Below are 19,623 nucleotides of genomic sequence, written 5' to 3'. Positions count from 1 at the left end.
TCGGTGGGTGGTGGGGGGGCACAGCTTGTGCTCCAGTGGTGCCCCATGCCCTGCCTTGCACATGGACTGGACGTTACCTTGTCTCCATTTTCCTCCTAGTGTTTTCCACTGAGTGAATACATCAAAGCTGGAGGTGAAGTTTCCCCTCAGCTTTTGCCCTCATTGCATTCTTTAAATATTTAATAGAAGCATGTCTTTACGTCACCCTGGCTGAGGTTGGGTATTTCCTCCCTGGAGCTCCAGTTGCTGGCGATGGAGGTGAGCCAGGGAGAAGACCGGGGAGTGGGAAAGGTCCATGTGGAGCTGGGCTGGCACTGGGGAGGGCGGTCTGCTGGAAAGAAAAATCAGCAAAGGCAGAGGGAGACCACAAGGGAAACAGGGGAAACGGGCAAACAGGGGGACTTAGGTTGAGATGAGGTGGAGAAGGTGCTTGGCTGGTGACAATGATTTTATATGGTGCTTTCAGAAGGATGAGAAGACAACCTGGATGCAGACAGAGCAAAGCCAGTGGGGACAGACAGCCTGTGCAGTTCCTTTGGAAATAAAGAGAAAAAGGAAAGTGCGGACATATCTAGAGGGACAGGAGTGGGTAATAACAATAACAATTACAGAGTGAACCGCTGAGATGTGTTCACTTTAACTTCAGCACCAGACAACGGCAATCACTTGCGATCTGTACGGCAGGAGCTACCTGGTAAGAATCACAGCTTCTGGAAATTATATTTAAAAGCAAACATTTTGGCCTCCTGCTTCCTTCTTACCCCCCAAACTATCTTTTACTCATTTTGATTTTAACAGATCCTCTGGGAAGCTAGAAGCATGTTGTTGCTGGGACAATTGCCCACCAATGTATATGCTTTATAATTCTCTTTATTAAAATCTTTCTTTTTAAGAAACACAAATTAAAACACTTTGCAATCAGTTACACAGATCAGTTAATATTGGTGACAGTTCCTACATAATTAAACAAGTACTAACAAATTCCAACTGTTTACAAGCCAAAACTTAAATTAACAAGATTATATAAGCTCAATAAATAGTACATCTGGTCCAGTTCAAGTATAATTCAACAAATCACAGCCTTAATCCTTAGAGAATAGAAAAACCCTGAATATAACCAGCCTAACACTAATTTAGTGTTAAAGCCAGTATGAAACTTTGTCTAATCTTATGGGGCAAACGTTTAATTCTTGTATGTTTTACTTCAAAGAAAGTAAGTTGCAGATTGACATTAAAGACTATTTGAGATCAATACAGATTTCACAAAGATGAAAAACATAGTCCCTATTCAAAAAGTGCAGTCTTTGGTTGAGATGTGTTGAAATGGTTTGAATATATTAAGGAAGCTCCTTTTTAAATATCAATATTTGTTTGGCTAGACCTGAGCCTGCTTTGTGCTATATATATATATATGTATTAATAAACAGCGTGGATTATAGTGATGATGAATTATGCCAACTGAAAAAAAGTCAAGATTTTAAATATAATAAACCAAAAGAAACAACACATTTTTACACAAGCTGAGAAAGGAAAGCAGCTGCCTACAGCAGCCTTCTTCCTCAGCAGAATAGGTAGAAGAGAGAAGTTGAGGAGTTGAGTGCCTGTCAGCATTGCATGATGGCCTGTTGGAGAGGGAAGGAGATTCTCTCTGAGTTCTCAAAGTGCATGTCTGAAAACTGATCATAGGGATTGTTAGGAGCTAGTTGAGACTTGGCATTGCTTTTAAATGCTTTCAAATGTTGAGTTTTAGGGGGAGAAAGGACCTTCTCAGAAGGGGAAGTGCCCGTTTGGCCGTACCCAGGATTTTGCAGATTGCTGTTGTGTCAGGACAGAGCCCAAAGGGACGGGGTGTCCAAACCACCCCTACCAATGTCTGGGTCTGATCACGTCTGCGGGGCTGGGCACTGCACCAGCATCACTCACCTGAGTCATCTACCTCCAGAATAGGAAACTACATGGAGCAGAGATACCATCTGGAGCCACCTCCTTCCTCAGTGGCAAGCAAGGGCCTGTACCCATGACCCAAACAAGGTATCTGGAGCCAGGACAGTTCCTGGTGAGCCTTGGTCAAGATTCCAGCTTTTGGAGCCCTGGATAGAGACTGAAACGTAAGCGATTGGGGACCGAAGGATGCCAAGGCCCACTCTCTCAAAAAGGAATTTTGCGTGTCTAATGCAACTGGCCAGAAAACAAAAGGAGGTTAAATATGCAAGCTGTGAATGATGGGAGTGAACCTGGTTCAGAATCAGAGGAGGAGGAAAGCAGTTCGAATCATCTCCCATAAATCCAAAAATAAGCCCCTGGGTAAACACTCATTTTAATTATTCTTCTGCTGCCAGTCAAAACCTCACGGTTACCTACTGCTTTCCCTGCCTGCCTGTATCCACCTGTTGCCTGTTTTCAGAAAGTCTGATTTAAAGCTCTTTGGCCTGGGAAAGTCTTTGTTGTGGATTTGTGCCATGCCTGTAATAAAGGCAGTGGACCCGTAGCTTCTACTGCCATACAAATAAAGAATAATAACAGTGATACTTTTCTCATTTGAGGTTACCTGGGGATAAAGTTCCTGGAGGCATATGACTTTGATATTCAGTCAGCTATGTCTCACATCCAATTAAGCTTAACCACATGGTCTAACAAGCTCCCATTAGGCCAGTGAGAGCCCCAGTTTGATAGCAGGGTTAGCTTCAAAGATGTGATGCTTGCATTTGCAGTGATTTCCTTCGCTTGTGCTCAGATTGTGCTGAAGGGCATGAAGGGAACTTCATATTCAGATGATACATGACCAGCTTGAGAGCTGTGCCTTAGAAGACAATTGCACAATCTTTACTGCCATTTTCGTAATCTTATAGCTTGCAATACAAGCTGTTGCCCTAACAGCCCTGTGCTCAAATTTCACTTCAACGTGAAAAAAAAAGTCAAAGAAAAACCCAGCCCTTGAAGGAAAAATACCTGGTTTGCAATATTATTTTTTTTTTCATTGAGAAAACAAACAACAAAAAAACCTGTTTTAAATGACAGATGGACACAAGTCTTAACACACTTAAGTCTGGACAAAGGAGGATTTAGCTGTAATGTTTTTCATTTCCCCTTGTCTTCTGGATAGGCCATGTCTGAACGTGGGATGCAAAGAATCCCTCCACTTGCGAGAAGCAGGAATTCCAAATATGAACCCATCTCTGGTAAAAACGAGTGGAAAGCACAGGCCATGAAATGGAGCAGGGCTTCAGGCAACACTACCAGGCACCTTCGAGACACGCGGCCTGGCTACAGGGTACTTCAGAGAACGAGAACGGCTGCTGGCACAAGACATAATGGAACAAATACTTTGGTGGAAGCAGTTTGGGCAATTTAGCCACTCTGCAATATTTTGTGACATCCATGTCATTCTTAGGGATGGCTAGAACCTTCTGGGAAACTATTTCCTTTGCACAACATCTAAACAGGACATCCAGCACCAGCAATTTTTACAGAACATACTGTGATGAATATTAGTCAGGCAAAGAACAGAAATACGCCTGCAAATCCCCATCTGTCTAGATTGCATGGGGCATTTTATAAAAGCATAACTCTGGGATCAATTCTGGCAATGGTTTGCATACGTATTCACTTTGCTACACAAAGCCCTATTGAAATGAACCAGAAACTTGTGCAGTGCATTTCAAAGGGACTTTGCAAAATACTAAGCAACAACTGTGCAGAAACAATAGCTCATAATAATGCCAGAGCTGCTGGTGCATCCTGTGTTCTCAGTGCAGCACTCTGTGAGCCATCAGTTGTTGTATTCGCCTTAAAAAACTCAGGGAAATAAAATACAAAACCAATATTAAAAGTCTGGCATCTTTCCATGAAAACCAGGAAAATTCAACGTTGCCAAGCTGAGGAAAAGCAAGCTTGAAAGAAAACAAAGACCCCAAAAGCAAGGATCTTGAATAAAATGTCTAAAAGAGACATGGTCCAAACATGTGGCACTTTAAAAAGCCTCTCGTGAGAGTTTCAAGTCTGTAAGACTCAAAGTCGGCACCCTTTAGAATTATTAAAAAAAAAAGAGTTTCAAACACAACGGTACCTGGAGAACATCCTGATCACACCACGGAAAATGCTGAAAATCAGAGCAGGTTAGCTGTCAGCACGTGTATTCGAATTGCTCTCGCCGTGCTGGGTTCAGGCTACAAGGTCTCTGGGACAGACTGTGGCTCCCTCTGCATCCGTACAACACGGTCAGTGTACAGACAGTGCTTAACAACACAAACATTTTATCATTTCACCAAGCTCTAAGACACATGGAGGTGGATGCTGATGGGGTTTATATTATGCCATCTACTGACTAGTTTTAGCACAATGACTTTAGATGTCCTATACAAATCCTACTTCTCACTGGGGCAATGAGTGAAATGCCTGAAGATATTTTAAGCAACATTAAAGCCTATTTATAGTCACATCTCCTTTCCTTCCAGCATCCACTGGAGGATGCTGAGTGCTTCTAAATACTCCGCCTGACCTGATGCATCACATCAGAATTAAAACTTTAAGAATCCCTGAGAATTCTGATTTAATCTAGGAAGCCACTCCCAGCACACAGAGTGTGAGAAAGAATTGCTCCACTTCTTACAGATATGCCAGCATTGCTTCACCGTGGGAAACAGTTGCAGGCATTTTGTTTTTTAATGGCACTCTGGGCATAGATGCATGGAACATGCTCTTTATTTCCCCTCCTCTGTACAGTGCAAATTGACAGTTATATCATAGAAATAAAAAAAATAAAGTATCAGCATTCACTCATCATAGTTCTTCCAGTTCATCTGCATCAGAGTTTTTTCTTCGCAAAGTGAGGAACAATGCCAGTGTCATCCTGAAGCAGATGGCTGCCTTCGTCCTTCATCTTCAGGCTCTCTTCTGCAAGCTGGGATAAATACTTCTGCAATCACATCAAAAACAAAACATAATTACCAAACCTGAAAATACTCAACATGGGATGCTTTATGCCTTTTCAGAGCTCTCACGCTCTCCCAGCATCTCAAAAGGGAAGAAAACACATAGAAGCCCCATTTTGGTGAAAATTCAAGCCAGGAAATATAGCTGTGTCAGGCAAACTACCTTAACACGTGGAGAGCCTCAGAAGTTCAGTGATTTACTCTGTGCTACAAGGGGTGCTGGTGGCAGAACCCAGAGGACCATGACTCCCCATCAGCCTGTGTAACTAGACCTCACCTTTTCTCCTTGCAAAGTCTCTGCTCCCATATGCTATAGGGCAGGAACTAACTCCATGGAGTGAACTGAATTACGCTAGTATACAACTGGTGTGTCAGAAAATAGATGCAGTTTCTGAGTCACAATTTAAAGCATATATATTACATTTTCAGCCTGTCTAGTTCCGAGATACACCTTTTGCACAAGAACATTTGTTTTAAGGGAATAATCAAACTCAGTAATAATTAACACAAATTAGCAGTCTGGCTAGAGTATTTACATTTTCTGTGTTTCTCCAAGATAAAGCCTTTCAGTGGTTTAAGTACTCAGTGTGATTTAAAAATAGACATGGCCAGTGAGGCTTTCAGCCTTTTGGCAGTGCTTTTGGTTGGCAGAGCTGCACACAAAATGGATGATGAACTGGTGTGGGTCTGAAAAGCATTTATTCAAAGTATTTATTCAAGGTCAACAGACCTAGAAATGGATGGAAAGAAACTTCTTCAGCAGCAGCTAGTGTAGAGAGACACATGGGAAATTCCCACCTAATAATGTAGAGATGTTCTTATTAATGACTTATACCACATGGAAGAAGAACTGACCTGCACATTATTAGGATCATAAAACTCTCTTTTCTAGCTGATTATTCATTCTGATTTGTTTTGAAAAGACCATCTCACATCACTGTAAAATTTTATCTACTTGCAGGATTCCCCCAGAGTACAGTTTACTCTTTGGCATCCATGGGGAAGAGGTGAAATGAGAAATGGAAGTAAAAAAATCTAAGGGCTGTGTTAGGACTGCCAGGTTGTCTCATGTAAATACAAGTTTTGGATGTAAGAGGTACATCTGAAAGGGACTCAGCAATGGTAATGAATGGGCACACCTGTGACAAAATGACAACTGCACCCTTGTTACTCTGAATATAGAGATCTGGCTGTGGAAATTACGCAGCTCTCAGTCTTGATCCCTGGGTACAAAATTCCATGTGGCAGAAAGCCAGAGTAAATGTTACAGTGGTATACACAGATAGAGGGCCCATAAAGGCTGGGAGAAGTGATCTGTCCACCATGAACTGTAATAAATCACTAACATTTGTCATTGGATCTGATAACCCGTGCATTTTTGGTTTTTAATGATTACCCACCAAAATAAGACTGAGGTTTATCTGCCACCTTTAACTGATGTTGTCAGCTATCACGAGTACTACAAACACCAGTTTTGAAGTTCACAGACCAGACATTCGTATTAATTTATAGCAAAATTACAGTCAAGGCAAAAAAAATTTTTCATTTAAATACGAGTTTTGATGAATACTGCATAAAGCCAGTAGAAAACAGGACATAATGCTGCACTGAGTTGCCAAGGTAGCTTACACCAGATGAATCTGACAGCTTTTTGTGGTAGTGGTAGGAGGAATGGCCAAATGATGGATTTTTTTGGACATGGAAAATGCAGTGGAGCTGTAAATATAAATACCACCTGGGAAAATCATTTATTAAGCTGAAGAGAATGGAAAATTACAAAAAATCTGCAAGGCTGACAAAAAAACAGTTGAATTTTTTTTCAATGATTTCTGTTCTTCAGGGGGCACCATACTCAGATGAAGTTGACTATTTTACTTCACAACAAAATTGTTGTCATCTAAGCAAGGCTTTTGGAAGAAAACTGGTAAACAAACTGTTCAGTTTTGCATTCAAATCCAAACACTGAACATATATTTTAGATGTGGCTCCAAGGAGATCACAGGAAAGATGACAAGTAGCAAATCAGCTATGAAAGACTCATAGCCATGAGAGCATTTGGGACAATGTTGTTGTCATTGGACAATGGTATTTGTCACATAGGCAAGACAAAAGAAAGACAGTCTGCAGCAGCAGTCCCATAGCTTCGCATACAGTAAACGTCAGAGTCCATAGTTCTTATGCTTGTGGATAAGCTTATTAAATTGCATTGTCATAGGAGAAGACTGACATTTCTTGCAGAGTGCATAAATAAGCATTATTGCGACTAAAAGGGTTCTAGTAATACAGAACAATTATTTAAAATTTGCTGAGTTTCCACTTGAGTGGGAAAAAGTTGGATGAGACATTTACTTCTTCCATTTAGTAAGATAAGAGGTACGGCTTGACAGAACAGTCTGTTTTCATTACCATATTTGACAGATTTAATTTTAACAGCTTTTGTGGTCTTTGTTCTTTTATATCAAGTCAGTTTTAGGTATCCACCACAGTGCTCATGGGAAATGTCTTAATGGGGAGAAAAAGAGGTTTTTTTTTCACTGACTCAGTTTTAGTTGGGCCTTTGTTTCTATGACTTTAACAAAATAACTTAGAAAATGAAAAAATCCCTCTTCTTCCCTGACCAGTTGCCAGGGGCAGGGGCTGGAGTTGCAATCTCTGCTTTAGCATGAGTTTCTTCGGGACAAACTCGCATGGGATACACAGCTTGCACTGAGTGGTGCCACCTTTGGGGAATCCCTCTGGATTTTTTTTTGTCTGGAGCAAAAAAAGGCATGCAAACTGGGCACCTGTTTTTCAAGCTTACACTTGGAGGATCCATTATTAGCAAGCCTTGCAGCTCTGCATGCAGAATCTTTGAATGCCAGAGGCCCTTGTATGATTACGGCTGTGTAACTTCAGGAAAGTCAGGAAGGAAATTATCCCAGAGAAATCATTTGACTCTGAGTGTCACTAGAAAAGCCAATGCCTACTAGCCAGCTAGGAAAAGACAGCTATTACTTGAAGAGAAGCAGAGCTCCAGCATTTACTATGGGCAGAGGAAAGGAACAAAGAAAGGAGAAGCGTTGCTCTTTCATGCCTGTTGCTAAGAGTAGGCGAATGCCAACAATTGCTAACAAAAGTGTCTTCTGCAGCGTACGCACCCTGCACACAGGCAGGGACTCATGGGGATGAGAGACAAGGCCACATCCTCTGAGGAGTCCTCAGCATAGGGCAGTTAATGCTCATGCTGTCATGACTGTTACTATCAACTGTGCATCTGAAAAGTAACAAAGGTAGGGTCTTTTGATTGAACTGCAAGCACCCGTGGTCTCTGTGTGCTGTTATCAAGTGTCGATATGCTTATGCTATAATACTTGTGGAAACCATACAGGTAATTCCATGCTACTGCATATCCTTATAGAAATTATTCAATAGTGGTGTTCTGCGCGGCTGAGCTGCCGTGCTGTTCTGTAGCACAGGGAGGTGATTTCAGCCGGTCACAGGAAATGCCTCAGAGAGCCTGTGCGTCACAAAGTACTGCGTGCTGAAACATGCTGCAGAAATTCACGCTAGTGCAAAAATAAGTCTGGCAACATTATTAAACAAGTGGCATGTTTGATGCTCCTGAAATTAAGAAATAAAAAAGGCTGCTGCTGGGCTCACTCACAGTGCTACGAATGTCTGGGACCATTAAGAACAGAGAATTAAAGATCTGAGTTGCATGCTGTGCTAGTGACAAGGACCAAATATAGATGAGAAAATAAAATTATCACCAGGCCCCATTTTATTTATGATCCAGAAGTTGATTTCAAGGATCTGGGAGTGAGAAATTAGTGTACTAACATTTGGAACTACTGAAATGTTTTGCTTATCTAAATTTCACTTTGTCTGAATTCTGTCCACAGCATAGAAACTTATTTTTTTGTAGCATCATTTATCTTATGCACAATCCACCCCATAAGCTAGTTGTCAGCTAGCTTCAAGTGTGTTTTTACCTGAAGATTTCTGTAGTGAACAGTACTCCTGCAGTGACTGGTCTTTGCTGTCTCTTCATTTGTGTAGAAGAGTCCACAGAGCTTGCAGTAAAACCCAGTTCTAGGCACCACGAATTCCACACCTATCGAGAAATTCTGAATTACATTCAAATGTCAGTTGAAACCTTCCCCTCCACAATAAACTTGTTTTCAAAGAAAAAAGGTGCTCTTTAGTTAAATGACATAGATATGAAGACTGAATCCTGGATTTGCTTCTCTGATTTCCCTAATTTTGCAACACTGAGCTGCAGTTTAAAATCCTATACATTGCAAATACACCTTCCACTTCTCTCTTAGATATTATACACAATTAAAAATGTACCATCTCGCGCATAATATTGACTGGAAACTTCACTGTGTAACCTCAAGGGCTAGAATAGCAGTAGTACTTACTAGCAGTAAATACATGCTGAAGTTACACAGATTGCTCTTTAGGATGTACTTCTTCCGGGTGTTTTACTTATGATCAGTGTTTACACAGTAAAACCAATACTTCTGCTAATACTGAAAGTATAATCAATACTTTTATGACAAAGACTTTTAAGGTATTAAGTATTTTTCATATATGTTTAATATATAGTCCAAGAGAATTTATTTAATCTCATCAGCGACATTAACAGCTATCTTTTGCCATTCATCTGGAGTTAAATTAGCAACGATCTATAATCAAAAGCCCATTTCTTTCAACAGCCACCCCTCTGTCCTATACACTGTTCCTTCCCTCTCCTCACATCTGTTCTGAAAAATAAATATAGCAAGTAGCCTTAAAGTGACATCTTGTTGTAAGCTCTAGGTATTGCAGTGGGCGGCACCGCAGGGCGAGGGCGGCCTGGGCGTCAGGACGTACCCAAGGGAATGCTGAGTTCGGTGAAGACGTCCTCTTGTTCCCAGCGCAGTGGAGAGTGCCTTCTTTTAGATTCTACCTCCGGGTATTCCAGAGATCTCATTTCCAGGTACCTAGAATTTGCTTAACAAATGAATAAATGTATTGAATGAAAACAGTTTATTAGTTTAAAGAGACATTTGTAAACTTCTTGGCAACACTCTCTGTGTGGATCTATAAATGAAGTAAAACCTGGAAAAAATGCTTTTCCATTCAAATCAGAGGCCTACTTCATGCAACTCCAACAGCTATACTACACTGTACAGTCACCCCTATTTCTCCCAGTAGACCATTTTTCTATTTCTAGTTTCACTTTCATTATGTTTTGTCTTTTCACATTTTAATCTCTAAATAGTTCTATAACATTATACATGCCTCTGGCACAAGCATGGTCCGACTGCAGCTCCGTAACCACATCTGGTATTGCATGACCAGTGATGGAGCTGGGCTAACAGAGGGGCTGCTGAGAAAGGGGGGGCCAGCAGAACCTCCTGGGAGCAAATCCCCAAGCTGCCTGAGGAGCTGCATGGGCAGAGCAAACCTTCCTCTGGTAGGACCCCTCTGCAGCACCATTGTCATCTTCTCCCTGGAGCCACTCTTCTCCCATCGTCAGGTCTCCAAGGGATAGTTCCTGCTTTATGGCTCTTGGCCACTTCAAGATTTTGGTTCCTGGCCAGCAGGAATGGGATGGTTGGTCCCTGTTGACCGACATTAATGGACACAGGCAGGAGATTCAAGGTATGGAAAACAGTGCATTGATTTTCTGAGGCAGATAAAGCCAGCCAAAAGAACAGATGCTCTCCCTTCCCAACATGTGAATTGCTTTTATTGAAAAAAAAGATAAATTTGTTAGCACAGAGCAACAGAATTACAGATAAACTGGTCTGATTCCTGTTCTCCAGTTCTTACATCACAGAACTAGTTCTCTTACCCTGACGAAATTTCTATTGCATTGCAAATTTCACCTAGATAAGGGATATATTTTCTCATAAAACAAATATATTTTTGCCCAAACCAAATCCTTCCTGCCTTTCAAGTCTGTGGTTCAAAGATCTGCAATTTCTGACTATGAGAATGAATTCTTCTTCATTGTTTTAAATACATCTATTACATGATTTAAAAGAAAATAATATAAAATCCTGACTGGTTGGCTTTTCAGTTAACTTCAAGCCCATCCCAGGTTTCCAAATCTGCAGCAGAGATCCTGGAAAACCCGCAAGCTTCAGTTAGCTCTTCTTAAGACACCCAGGGCCTTTGTGCCAACCTAAGTCTCACTTAAGTTGATTTCTGGGCTTCTGAGCTGGCAACTGCATTTGCAGAGAGCCTAGAGCCTTGCACTGTAGATCCCAGATACCAAGTCCATAGCAGAAATCTGGGAAGCACAAGCTCCCCTGGAGCTTCCAGGCTCCCTGCTGGCAAGTTGGAAGATGAGATGCTGAAAACACCAAACTATGCTCTTGGGATACCCAGCTCTTTCGTCAGCTGGCTGCCCATGAAGTGGACGTCTCCGGGAGCCAGCCATGCCATTCCCAGTCCCAGGGAGTTCACATGGCAGTGTTATCTCCAAACATGCAAAGCCTGGCAAGGTGTTTTCAGGCAAAACAGGTAAGTATTGAAAACTGAGCAAGTTTCAAATCTGTCCTGAAGGAAGAAGTTAGTTCAAAATCAGACATTCACATTAAACGTTTCAGCATTTTCTGGTGGAAAACTGCACCCTCAAAAATCTTCCAGCAACTTCTGTTCACAAACCCTTCTCCGTCATACAGACTCTGGTAGTAACAACAAAATAGCATTCCTGGCCAACATGCTCTGTGTTGTTTTTGCACTTCCACTCATTATACAGAGCCCATTTGCTCAAGTTTCATTTGAAAGTGTGTCGAGGAACTGAACTCACTTCCAGACACTCAAGATCTCTTTTTTTCCTGACAGCTAAAATATCAATAGGCAGCTGTGATTACATTTATCAGCATTATCTCACAGCATGTCCTATCGCTTATATTAAAGGCAGCATGCAGTAAATAATAGGAGATGATAAGGCAAGTTCTGACAAAAGGCACGTATTTGCGTGAACAGGGACCTAGAAGTGACAATGTACGGATGATTTCCATGTTACTAACGCTTCAGTACAGTGTGTAAGAATACCCACCTTGTCCAGGAGCCAGCCAGACATTACAGATACTTTTCTGTTGACCTTCAGAGACTGTCACTCATTTCATTGACAATTCAAAATAAATTTAGCAGGGCACTAAAAGAGTTCAGCTAAACTCATGTGAACCTTGACATGACAATTATAGCAGCTTATGCCTTTCAGAAAGCTTGCAAGCTGCTTATCATATTTCCTTTACACTATTCAGCTAAGAGCCTCTAATGGTTTAGCTTGGCAAAAGGCACTGGGGTTCTTTTACCGAGCTGCTCCAAGGACAAGTCTTGATACTATTAGCAACATTTATTCTTGTTAGCAATAAATTTCAGTCTACTGTCAGAGAAAACATGCAATACTCTCTGTGGTCTGAAAAGAAAAAAACAGTAGTTACCCTTGGCCTCTAGACACTCTTGGCTTCCGTGTCTTGTTTCTTCACTAGCGTTTTTAACAAGCATTTCCATAACTTCTCTGCTCTCAGCTCCTTGTGATCCCATCTGCTTGTAATCATCTATAAATGTATCAGGGAGCTGGAGAGTCTCTTCTTTCAGAGGAACAGAAGGTATATGGTGATCTTCAGGCTCTAAGCGAGTGTCAGAGCTCTTATCAATTTTTCCTTCCTTCTCCTGGGGATCAGACTCCTTAGCAGATTGGTCTTCTTGCAATTCCTCTGGCTTCTGCTCAGTGTCCAGATTTAGGCTTGATGCTTCAGTTACAGCATCATCATTATCATCATCCTCCTCATCATCCTGACAGCCGCTAGAAGCTACACTGCCCTTTGCTGATCTGGAGTTTGTTTCTAAAGCTTTATGGGCAAATTTGTCTTCACTCCTGGTTAAGTGGCTGTGATCGTTTTTCAGTTCTAACATGGTTGACATACAGGGACACATTTCTGAAGCAGTTTTATTTTTTTGATCAACTGGTACAATTTCTTCAAGCTCAGTTATATCTGGCTCCATAATTAAATCATCTTCTCCCACTTCATCTACTGTCACTAATTCCTCCATGTTAGCAGGATACCAGGTCTCACCTTCTATCTCACTTCCACTCTCCCAATCTCGGTCCTGTCACAAAGATGTAAAACATTTGAGAGATCAGTGATTATAGATCACCACTGTTAAAAAGTGGGCTTTGAACATCGGTAACCAGGGAGAACTTTGATCTGGCCATGCTTAACCCCTCTTGTATTTTAGTTTCAAAGAATGATATGCCTTGGTGTTGTGATTTTAAACCTTGTGCACAAGGACAAGCAATCTCTTTTTAATTATCACATAAACTTCACTTCGTGGAGATCCTGTAGCTGCCTTAGGGATTACAGTCTCTCCAGTCTCCTGCTCCTTACTTTTCCACAACCTGTTATATTTTATTATGCAACTGACTCAACTATGTGAACCCCAAGGAAATGAACCTCTTCCCTTCTTCTACCTCCATCCCAGGGTGGCGAGAAATAGGCAGCACAATGAGAATATACTGAACCCTGGTCTAGCCAGGGTCTAGCCTGAACCCAGGTCTTCGCTGGACTAGGTCCTTTACATTCCTATGGTGACTGATAAAATGTGGCTACCTTCTGTAGCCATTTCCTTCCACCAGCAAGAGCCCTCTGCCAGGGACTGTGTTGGTAGAGATTGGCCTAGACCTTAAGAAAAATCAGTTTTACAGTTATACTCCAGGGTATGTAACCTGAAATACCTCATACATGCAGTTGTAGATGTAGACTAACAGGACTCAGACACTAATATTGGACTTCAGAAGTATTAGAATTATAAGGTCTATGTCACTTTTAAGACACACTTGCAGCTTAGATTTCAACTCCCAGATTCATCGTGTACACATAATCTATTAATAGTCTGTATTCTCCTCCTGTTTGGTCATTCCCACACTTCCCCTCCTAGAATCCTAAAACAGCATGAAAACTCTGGGAGTTGACACTGTTCTTGCCAGGAGATCAGTTTTCTACAGCAACAGATATCAATAGCTTCCATATCTGACCATCAACCCATGACCCTACAGATATGAAGCTGGAGGAATTCCAAGGACATTGCTGTCCCTGACTGTGATGCTGCAGTTGGGGTGCTGGAAAGACATTATTTAATTAAAACCAGAAACAATCAGAAGAGGCTACTATCCATAGTCCATCTAAGGCCAATGTCCTGAAAAGTTTTCAACGTTAGTCCCCTCCTTCTCCACCAACTGACCACATCTCCTATTTTTGGGCATGGTTCACAAAGTTACACAGTTCACTTGGGCATACGTTACTTACAGTTGCCAGTGCCAAGGGCTACGCATGTGAAGCAACGTACATGGGCAAAAAGCAACTAAAAAAAAGAGTTCTGGAGACTTCAGGAAAAGCTATCTCTTAAAGTAGAGGTCAAGATAAGGCAAGTTAATTTAGACCCCTTCTATAACCCCTTTACAAGCCTTTCTGTGGGGGTTTAATAATTCAGTTGGGAGAATGTGCTACCAAACCTGGGTTTTCACTCATTTTGTCATGGAAGCTGCACCAACAACGTGTCACCAACCTTCTCTTTTCTTGTGTTTTCCAGAATCTCTCCAGATTCTTTTCCTTGTTTATCAGCTGAAGGTGAGCTCTTCTCTGGAACTGCCTCCTCTTTTCCAAGCTAAAATAAATACAACATATACACGTATGGCAACACACAGTGGTGCTCTATTATGTTTCTATTCTGGGTTTAGGGAAGCAAAGTCACCACAAGGTCACATTCTTTATTTCTAAAGTTTATGCAAGTCAACTGGGCTGTGGGAAAAGACCCAAGAATTGGACTCCATTAGCAAAGCTGCACAAATAAGAATTAAGAAAAAGAAACTTAAACAAAATTAGAGAGATGTAATTTACATCATAGAATTGGCCAGAAGACAGGTGGGAAAGAATGTGAATGTTAAAATTTCCAGCCTCCACTCCTCTGTTCTCTACCCACATCTGTTATGTTGGCTCAGACATGGTAAGGAGAGCAGCAGTGTTAGAACTCTGCGAAAGAGCTCAATTGTTTTGTTTAATGATGTAGGATAAGTCAAGAATGCAACTGCTTACACAGTGCATACTTTGGAAGAACAAAACCACAGTACTACCTGGCACTTGGTAAAGGAGGGGCGAAGCAAAAGTGTGAGTTGAAGACATTCAAACCTATTTCTTCCTTTTAAAATAAATCATTAGCAGTAGTCCCTGGAGATGTGTGCCTTTAACAAAGCAACTTTAAAATACCTTCAAAAACATGCAGAGGAGTGTGCGACACTGGTGATTTAGGATGCTGTCTGACATTTCTCTCTGACATCTCCTCCCAAGGAACCATCCATCACAGTGAAATACCAGCCAAAGGAGGAAGATGACAAAAGGTGGTACAGACACATATCCATGGCATGAGGTAGTGCTGCTGTCTGTTACAGAGACTAGCTGAGTTACAAGATCTAGAGATTTCCACCAGCCTTGCCCCCACAGGAGAAGAACGAACACAAGGTCAACTAAAAACAACTGAAGATGGCCCTGGCAGCACAAAGTCACAAGCTAGAGATGGACCCCTGGTCAGCAAAGCAGCTCTGCAGCCTCCTGTGCCAGCATCCCTGGGGTGGATGGCGGCAGTGTATCACCAGGGGGGAGTGGGGGAGGCAAGGTGGCCAAGAGCCAGTAACAAGATCCCCATAGGGTGGGGATATGAGCATGGGCTGTACTGGGACTGAGCGAATGAGGCATCCTGATCTGTTCCCTCTCCCCTTTTTCCCAGTGGAGAATCAAACCCACAAATGCTGCCACTTTACCAACTGGGAGTATTTCTCCAGAGATCCCATAATTTTACAGGTGAGCTGATTCAGTGGTTCTGCCATGGGAAGAGATTCCTGCTGGCACATGGAAGGGAGGGGTGTGAATTATCCCTGCCACAGCTGAGGGTAGGGATATATGATTAATAGAAACCAATTGCTCTGCTGAGATGACCAAAAAGAAAATGTTCCTTGTTGAAAGTTCATTCCCCATTTTAGCAGTATAACAACCAGTTCCCTGTATTGTCCTACAAATATTGTGTGTCCCTGTAAAATACCACTTAATTCCCAGATAACTCAATCCACATCACAGGCAGTGGAAGGAGGTGACGGATGCAGAGAGAGCAGCTATGGGCTATTCTGCACAGACTTAGAAGAGAGCGCAGTAGGGCAATTGCCCCTGCACACACAACCTGCATGCAAACAGCAGACTGTCACTCGGTTTTGCTGTGAACTGTCTGTCCCCTTCCCCTCACTGGTTACCCAGAGGTTCTGTGCTTGACACAGAAAGACAATGTCCATGTATCCAACACCACAATGGTGTAACAGATCTGCATGATCTGGGCAAAGACGTGGACAAGATGACCTCCCAAGATCTCTTCTAAGACTATATTCCCTGATTTTATCATGGTAAAACATTGCATGTCAGCAGCACCACACCCACTGATCTAAAACATTTCAGAAAATATATTACTTCGGCATTTACCTTTTACTTACATAGAGTTTGAGATCTCTATTTACCTCATTCTCAGGAGGTTTGGTTTCCTTCACATCACTGCTTTCAGCAGCAACATCTTCCTCTTGGTCTTTTTCAGCTTTCTTCACCTTATTCTTCTCACTTTGTTTTTGCCTGGAGCCCTCAGACGCTTTGCTGTGCTTCTGTTCAGCTGCCTCCTCCCTGGCAGCGTCCTCACTGTAAGAATGCCTGCGTTCCCTTAACTTTGCCTCTTCTTTTCTCTTAGATCTCCCAGGCAAATCCTGCAGCTGCCTCTGAAACTTGTCAGATTTTGACTTAGAGGTTTTTCGGTAATAGTCATCTTCCCTGCTCTTGTAGCCAGATAAAGGGTGAAGGGAGCCAGGGGAACCACTCCTTAAATATTTTTCTCTGTGCCCTCTGCCTCCTTCAATCCGTTCATCCAAATCAAACTTGTCCAGCTGTCGGGAATAATGTTTCCTCTCATGTACCCACATGTCAGTCCTGTCCCTCTTCTCATCCCCATTCTCTCGCCATTCTCTGCTGTCTCTTTCCTCTTCCCGTCGAGAATACGGGGACTGATCCCATGACTCTCTCCCATTTCCCCAGTCGGTCCTGCCCGTCCCCATCGGACTGAGGGGTGAACTGCAGGAAGTAAAGCTGGGAGTGTGGGATCGAGGCGACAGGGAGCGGCTTATGGGACTGCGGGAGCGGGGCCTCTCCGTGCCGTACCTGCTGCAAGGGGAAAAGGCAGCTGTAACTGGCTGACCCACTGTGGTCTAACAAGTTCTTGTACACTGGAAACACATGGGAACTGCCCTGGTGCCTACGAACCAGAGACCCCAGGCCTTTCACAGACATGCACTGCACAACTGCAAACGCAGTGAACAGGAGAAAAGGCAGTGTCATATCCACAGAGCTTAACCAAATCCCCACAGATCTGCCAAGAACATATTCATTCATTCTTAAAAGTGTCTCTTAGGGCTTTAGTATTAAAAGCTTATAATATGTTAATACCATTACAACGACCCTAGTGTCTGTACCCTTAATACTCACTAATCTAGGGCATCTCTGAGACAAAAGTGACAAAGGTCATCTGTTTAAAAGAGATGTTTTAGGACTCTGATTTCTCTCCATTTTTGCTGGAAGGTCCAGAAGTCAGGCAGATCAGAAATATACCCAAATACATTTTAATCTGAACTGGCTCCTTCACGCTAGGTCTCGCAGCACCCCCAGCCTTTAAGCTTGTCACTCAAGGGGGAGGAGAAGGGAACAGCTTCACTTGTGTGTTCTTCACATGCCAAGCATATTTTCTGAGTCATCATCATCAGTAGGAAAGAGTTCATTTATTTTCATAACATGCACAGATTCAATCTTTTCTCATTATATGGGCCCTGTACCTACTATTCTACCCACTTATATTTTTACAGTGATTTGAAGTGAAATCCAAATTAAGAAAGCAAATGAGATAAAAGAGGGAAGCACACAGATAATGCTTTTTCTACCTGCAGGTTTACAGACTTATTCAGATCCCAATTCCAAACTATGGAGAAACTTTACCTGTCCACTTCACGCAGCAGGTCCCTCTCCCTCTGTGAGTGGATGTCCTGAATGATAGCAGCCACGTTCTTACCTGGTTTCTAAATAAGACAAAGACATTGTTTAGCATGCTGCATCGAGCTAATACAGGTGATTTGTCCTTCAAGAAACAGCATCCATGCATCATTTAATTATATTACTACTGAGAAATACTTGGTTTCAGTGTTGTGGTTACAGTCTTTTCTGCAGCTGGTATGTCAATAACACGATCAAAGCAGTAAAATGATACAAATGGAAAATTTGCTCCATTACGTTGTAGCACTGTCTCCTCATACTTGGCTGCTATAAACAGGCTTTGAAAACTAGCTTGTCCTTCCCTGATACACATTCACTACAGAGTATTTTCTAGGAATTGGATGTAAGAGGAAACAAACCCGATAATTTTTCTAATATCTGAATGAAATATGTATAGCAGCCTATCTCTGACCCTCTAGGAATGAACTGCCTTCTCTTCATCTCAGAGTTTAGCTCATTCTGGAGTATAGCTCTAAAAGACTATGTTTTGACACAAGAGCTTCAGAAAAGCTAAGTGCAAGAAAGATGCGTAAAGGAAGTGCTGATTACTTGAGATTCAAGATAATTTACAAAAGATGCACTGCTCCAGGCTGGAGTGCACACAATTCATCAAACACTTGGAGCATGCACAGCTGAGCAACATAATCATGCAGGAACTCAGAGCAGTTTGTAGTGGTAAATAGCTCATGCATACTCCCCCTTCCATGTTGCACTTCTGTCTGTTTTTAACAAAGAGAAAGGGCTTTTGCTCGTGCAGAGAAAAATTATTTCATGACCTGAAAAACCGCCACTGGAAAGGCTGAAAATCTTCCTGAAGTCTAGGCAAACTCCCACACTGTTCTTCCTCTATGTTAGGATGCACAGTCTCTGCCACCTTACATCTGAACCCCTCACTGGACCACACTAAGACTGCCCTGGTTTACAGACTCTTGGCAACTCCCTTAAGTCTCTTTAAACTATTATACATGTACAGGAGAGAAAGAGACTTTTCCAAAGGTCAAACCAAACCATCTGAGTTACTTGTTTTTCCTCAAGGCTCATAAAAGGCCCCTTAACCTCTTAACTTAGAACATTACAGAGTTATTTTATAAAATAACTTTGTGCTATGTTAGATAACACAGTATGAAGCTTTTCAGCTCTGCATTGCCAGTTCCAGTCCAAGTCTCCATAAAAAAAAATACTCTCTTCAGATTACACATGGCAGTACATAAGCTTCCCTAAATATGCTCACAAGAGCACTGATTTTTGGACATCACTCAGGTGTTCACATCTTATGGGACACACAAGTGTCACACGCTCTACAGAAAGTCCAAAGACTATTGCTCTGTTTTGACTCTATGTGAAAAATAAAAAAAGTCTGGCTTTTTAATTTAGGTGCTCTACAAGAAAGAAAAAGAAATCAGTGTGATGTTTGGCCCTGCCACCACTGCTTGGTACAGAGACTGTACTATGGCTCAAGCATGCAAGCAGTGAAAAGCATTGCTTCAGGCTTAATGCCTGACTAAAAGGATAGGAACATCTTATTTTTGCTGACATGTTGTATCTTACACATGGCTGTGTCTTAGACATTTGTTAGACCAAGC

At 42.0% G+C, this 19,623-nt stretch overlaps 1 protein-coding gene across 6 annotated transcripts in view; it reads right to left on the bottom strand.

Moving 5' to 3' along the window:
- Positions 1-852: 852 nt before the first annotated feature.
- Positions 853-19,623, bottom strand: part of RBM20 (RNA binding motif protein 20) — a 107,487-nt gene continuing 88,716 nt past the window's right edge. For 3 of the 6 annotated variants that reach the window (XM_068398084.1, XM_068398087.1, XM_068398088.1), the window contains exons 8-14: positions 17,987-18,066; positions 16,474-17,161; positions 14,484-14,582; positions 12,359-13,028; positions 9,789-9,908; positions 8,903-9,024; positions 853-4,915 (exon numbers count right to left, since the gene is read on the bottom strand). In XM_068398084.1, the coding sequence (XP_068254185.1) occupies positions 4,805-4,915; positions 8,903-9,024; positions 9,789-9,908; positions 12,359-13,028; positions 14,484-14,582; positions 16,474-17,161; positions 17,987-18,066 (1,890 nt within the window). In that variant the 3' untranslated portion in view covers positions 853-4,804. The remainder of the gene's footprint in view (positions 4,916-8,902; positions 9,025-9,788; positions 9,909-12,358; positions 13,029-14,483; positions 14,583-16,473; positions 17,162-17,986; positions 18,067-19,623) is intronic. The other 3 variants (XR_011047949.1, XM_068398085.1, XM_068398086.1) reach the window with 3 other exon arrangements.

The sequence above is a fragment of the Nyctibius grandis genome, chromosome 4, assembly GCF_013368605.1.
Source record: "Nyctibius grandis isolate bNycGra1 chromosome 4, bNycGra1.pri, whole genome shotgun sequence".
In the NCBI taxonomy this organism is placed as follows: domain Eukaryota; kingdom Metazoa; phylum Chordata; class Aves; order Nyctibiiformes; family Nyctibiidae; genus Nyctibius; species Nyctibius grandis.
Note: the sequence above shows the minus strand (reverse complement) of the source record. Positions and strands in the feature narration are given on the sequence as shown.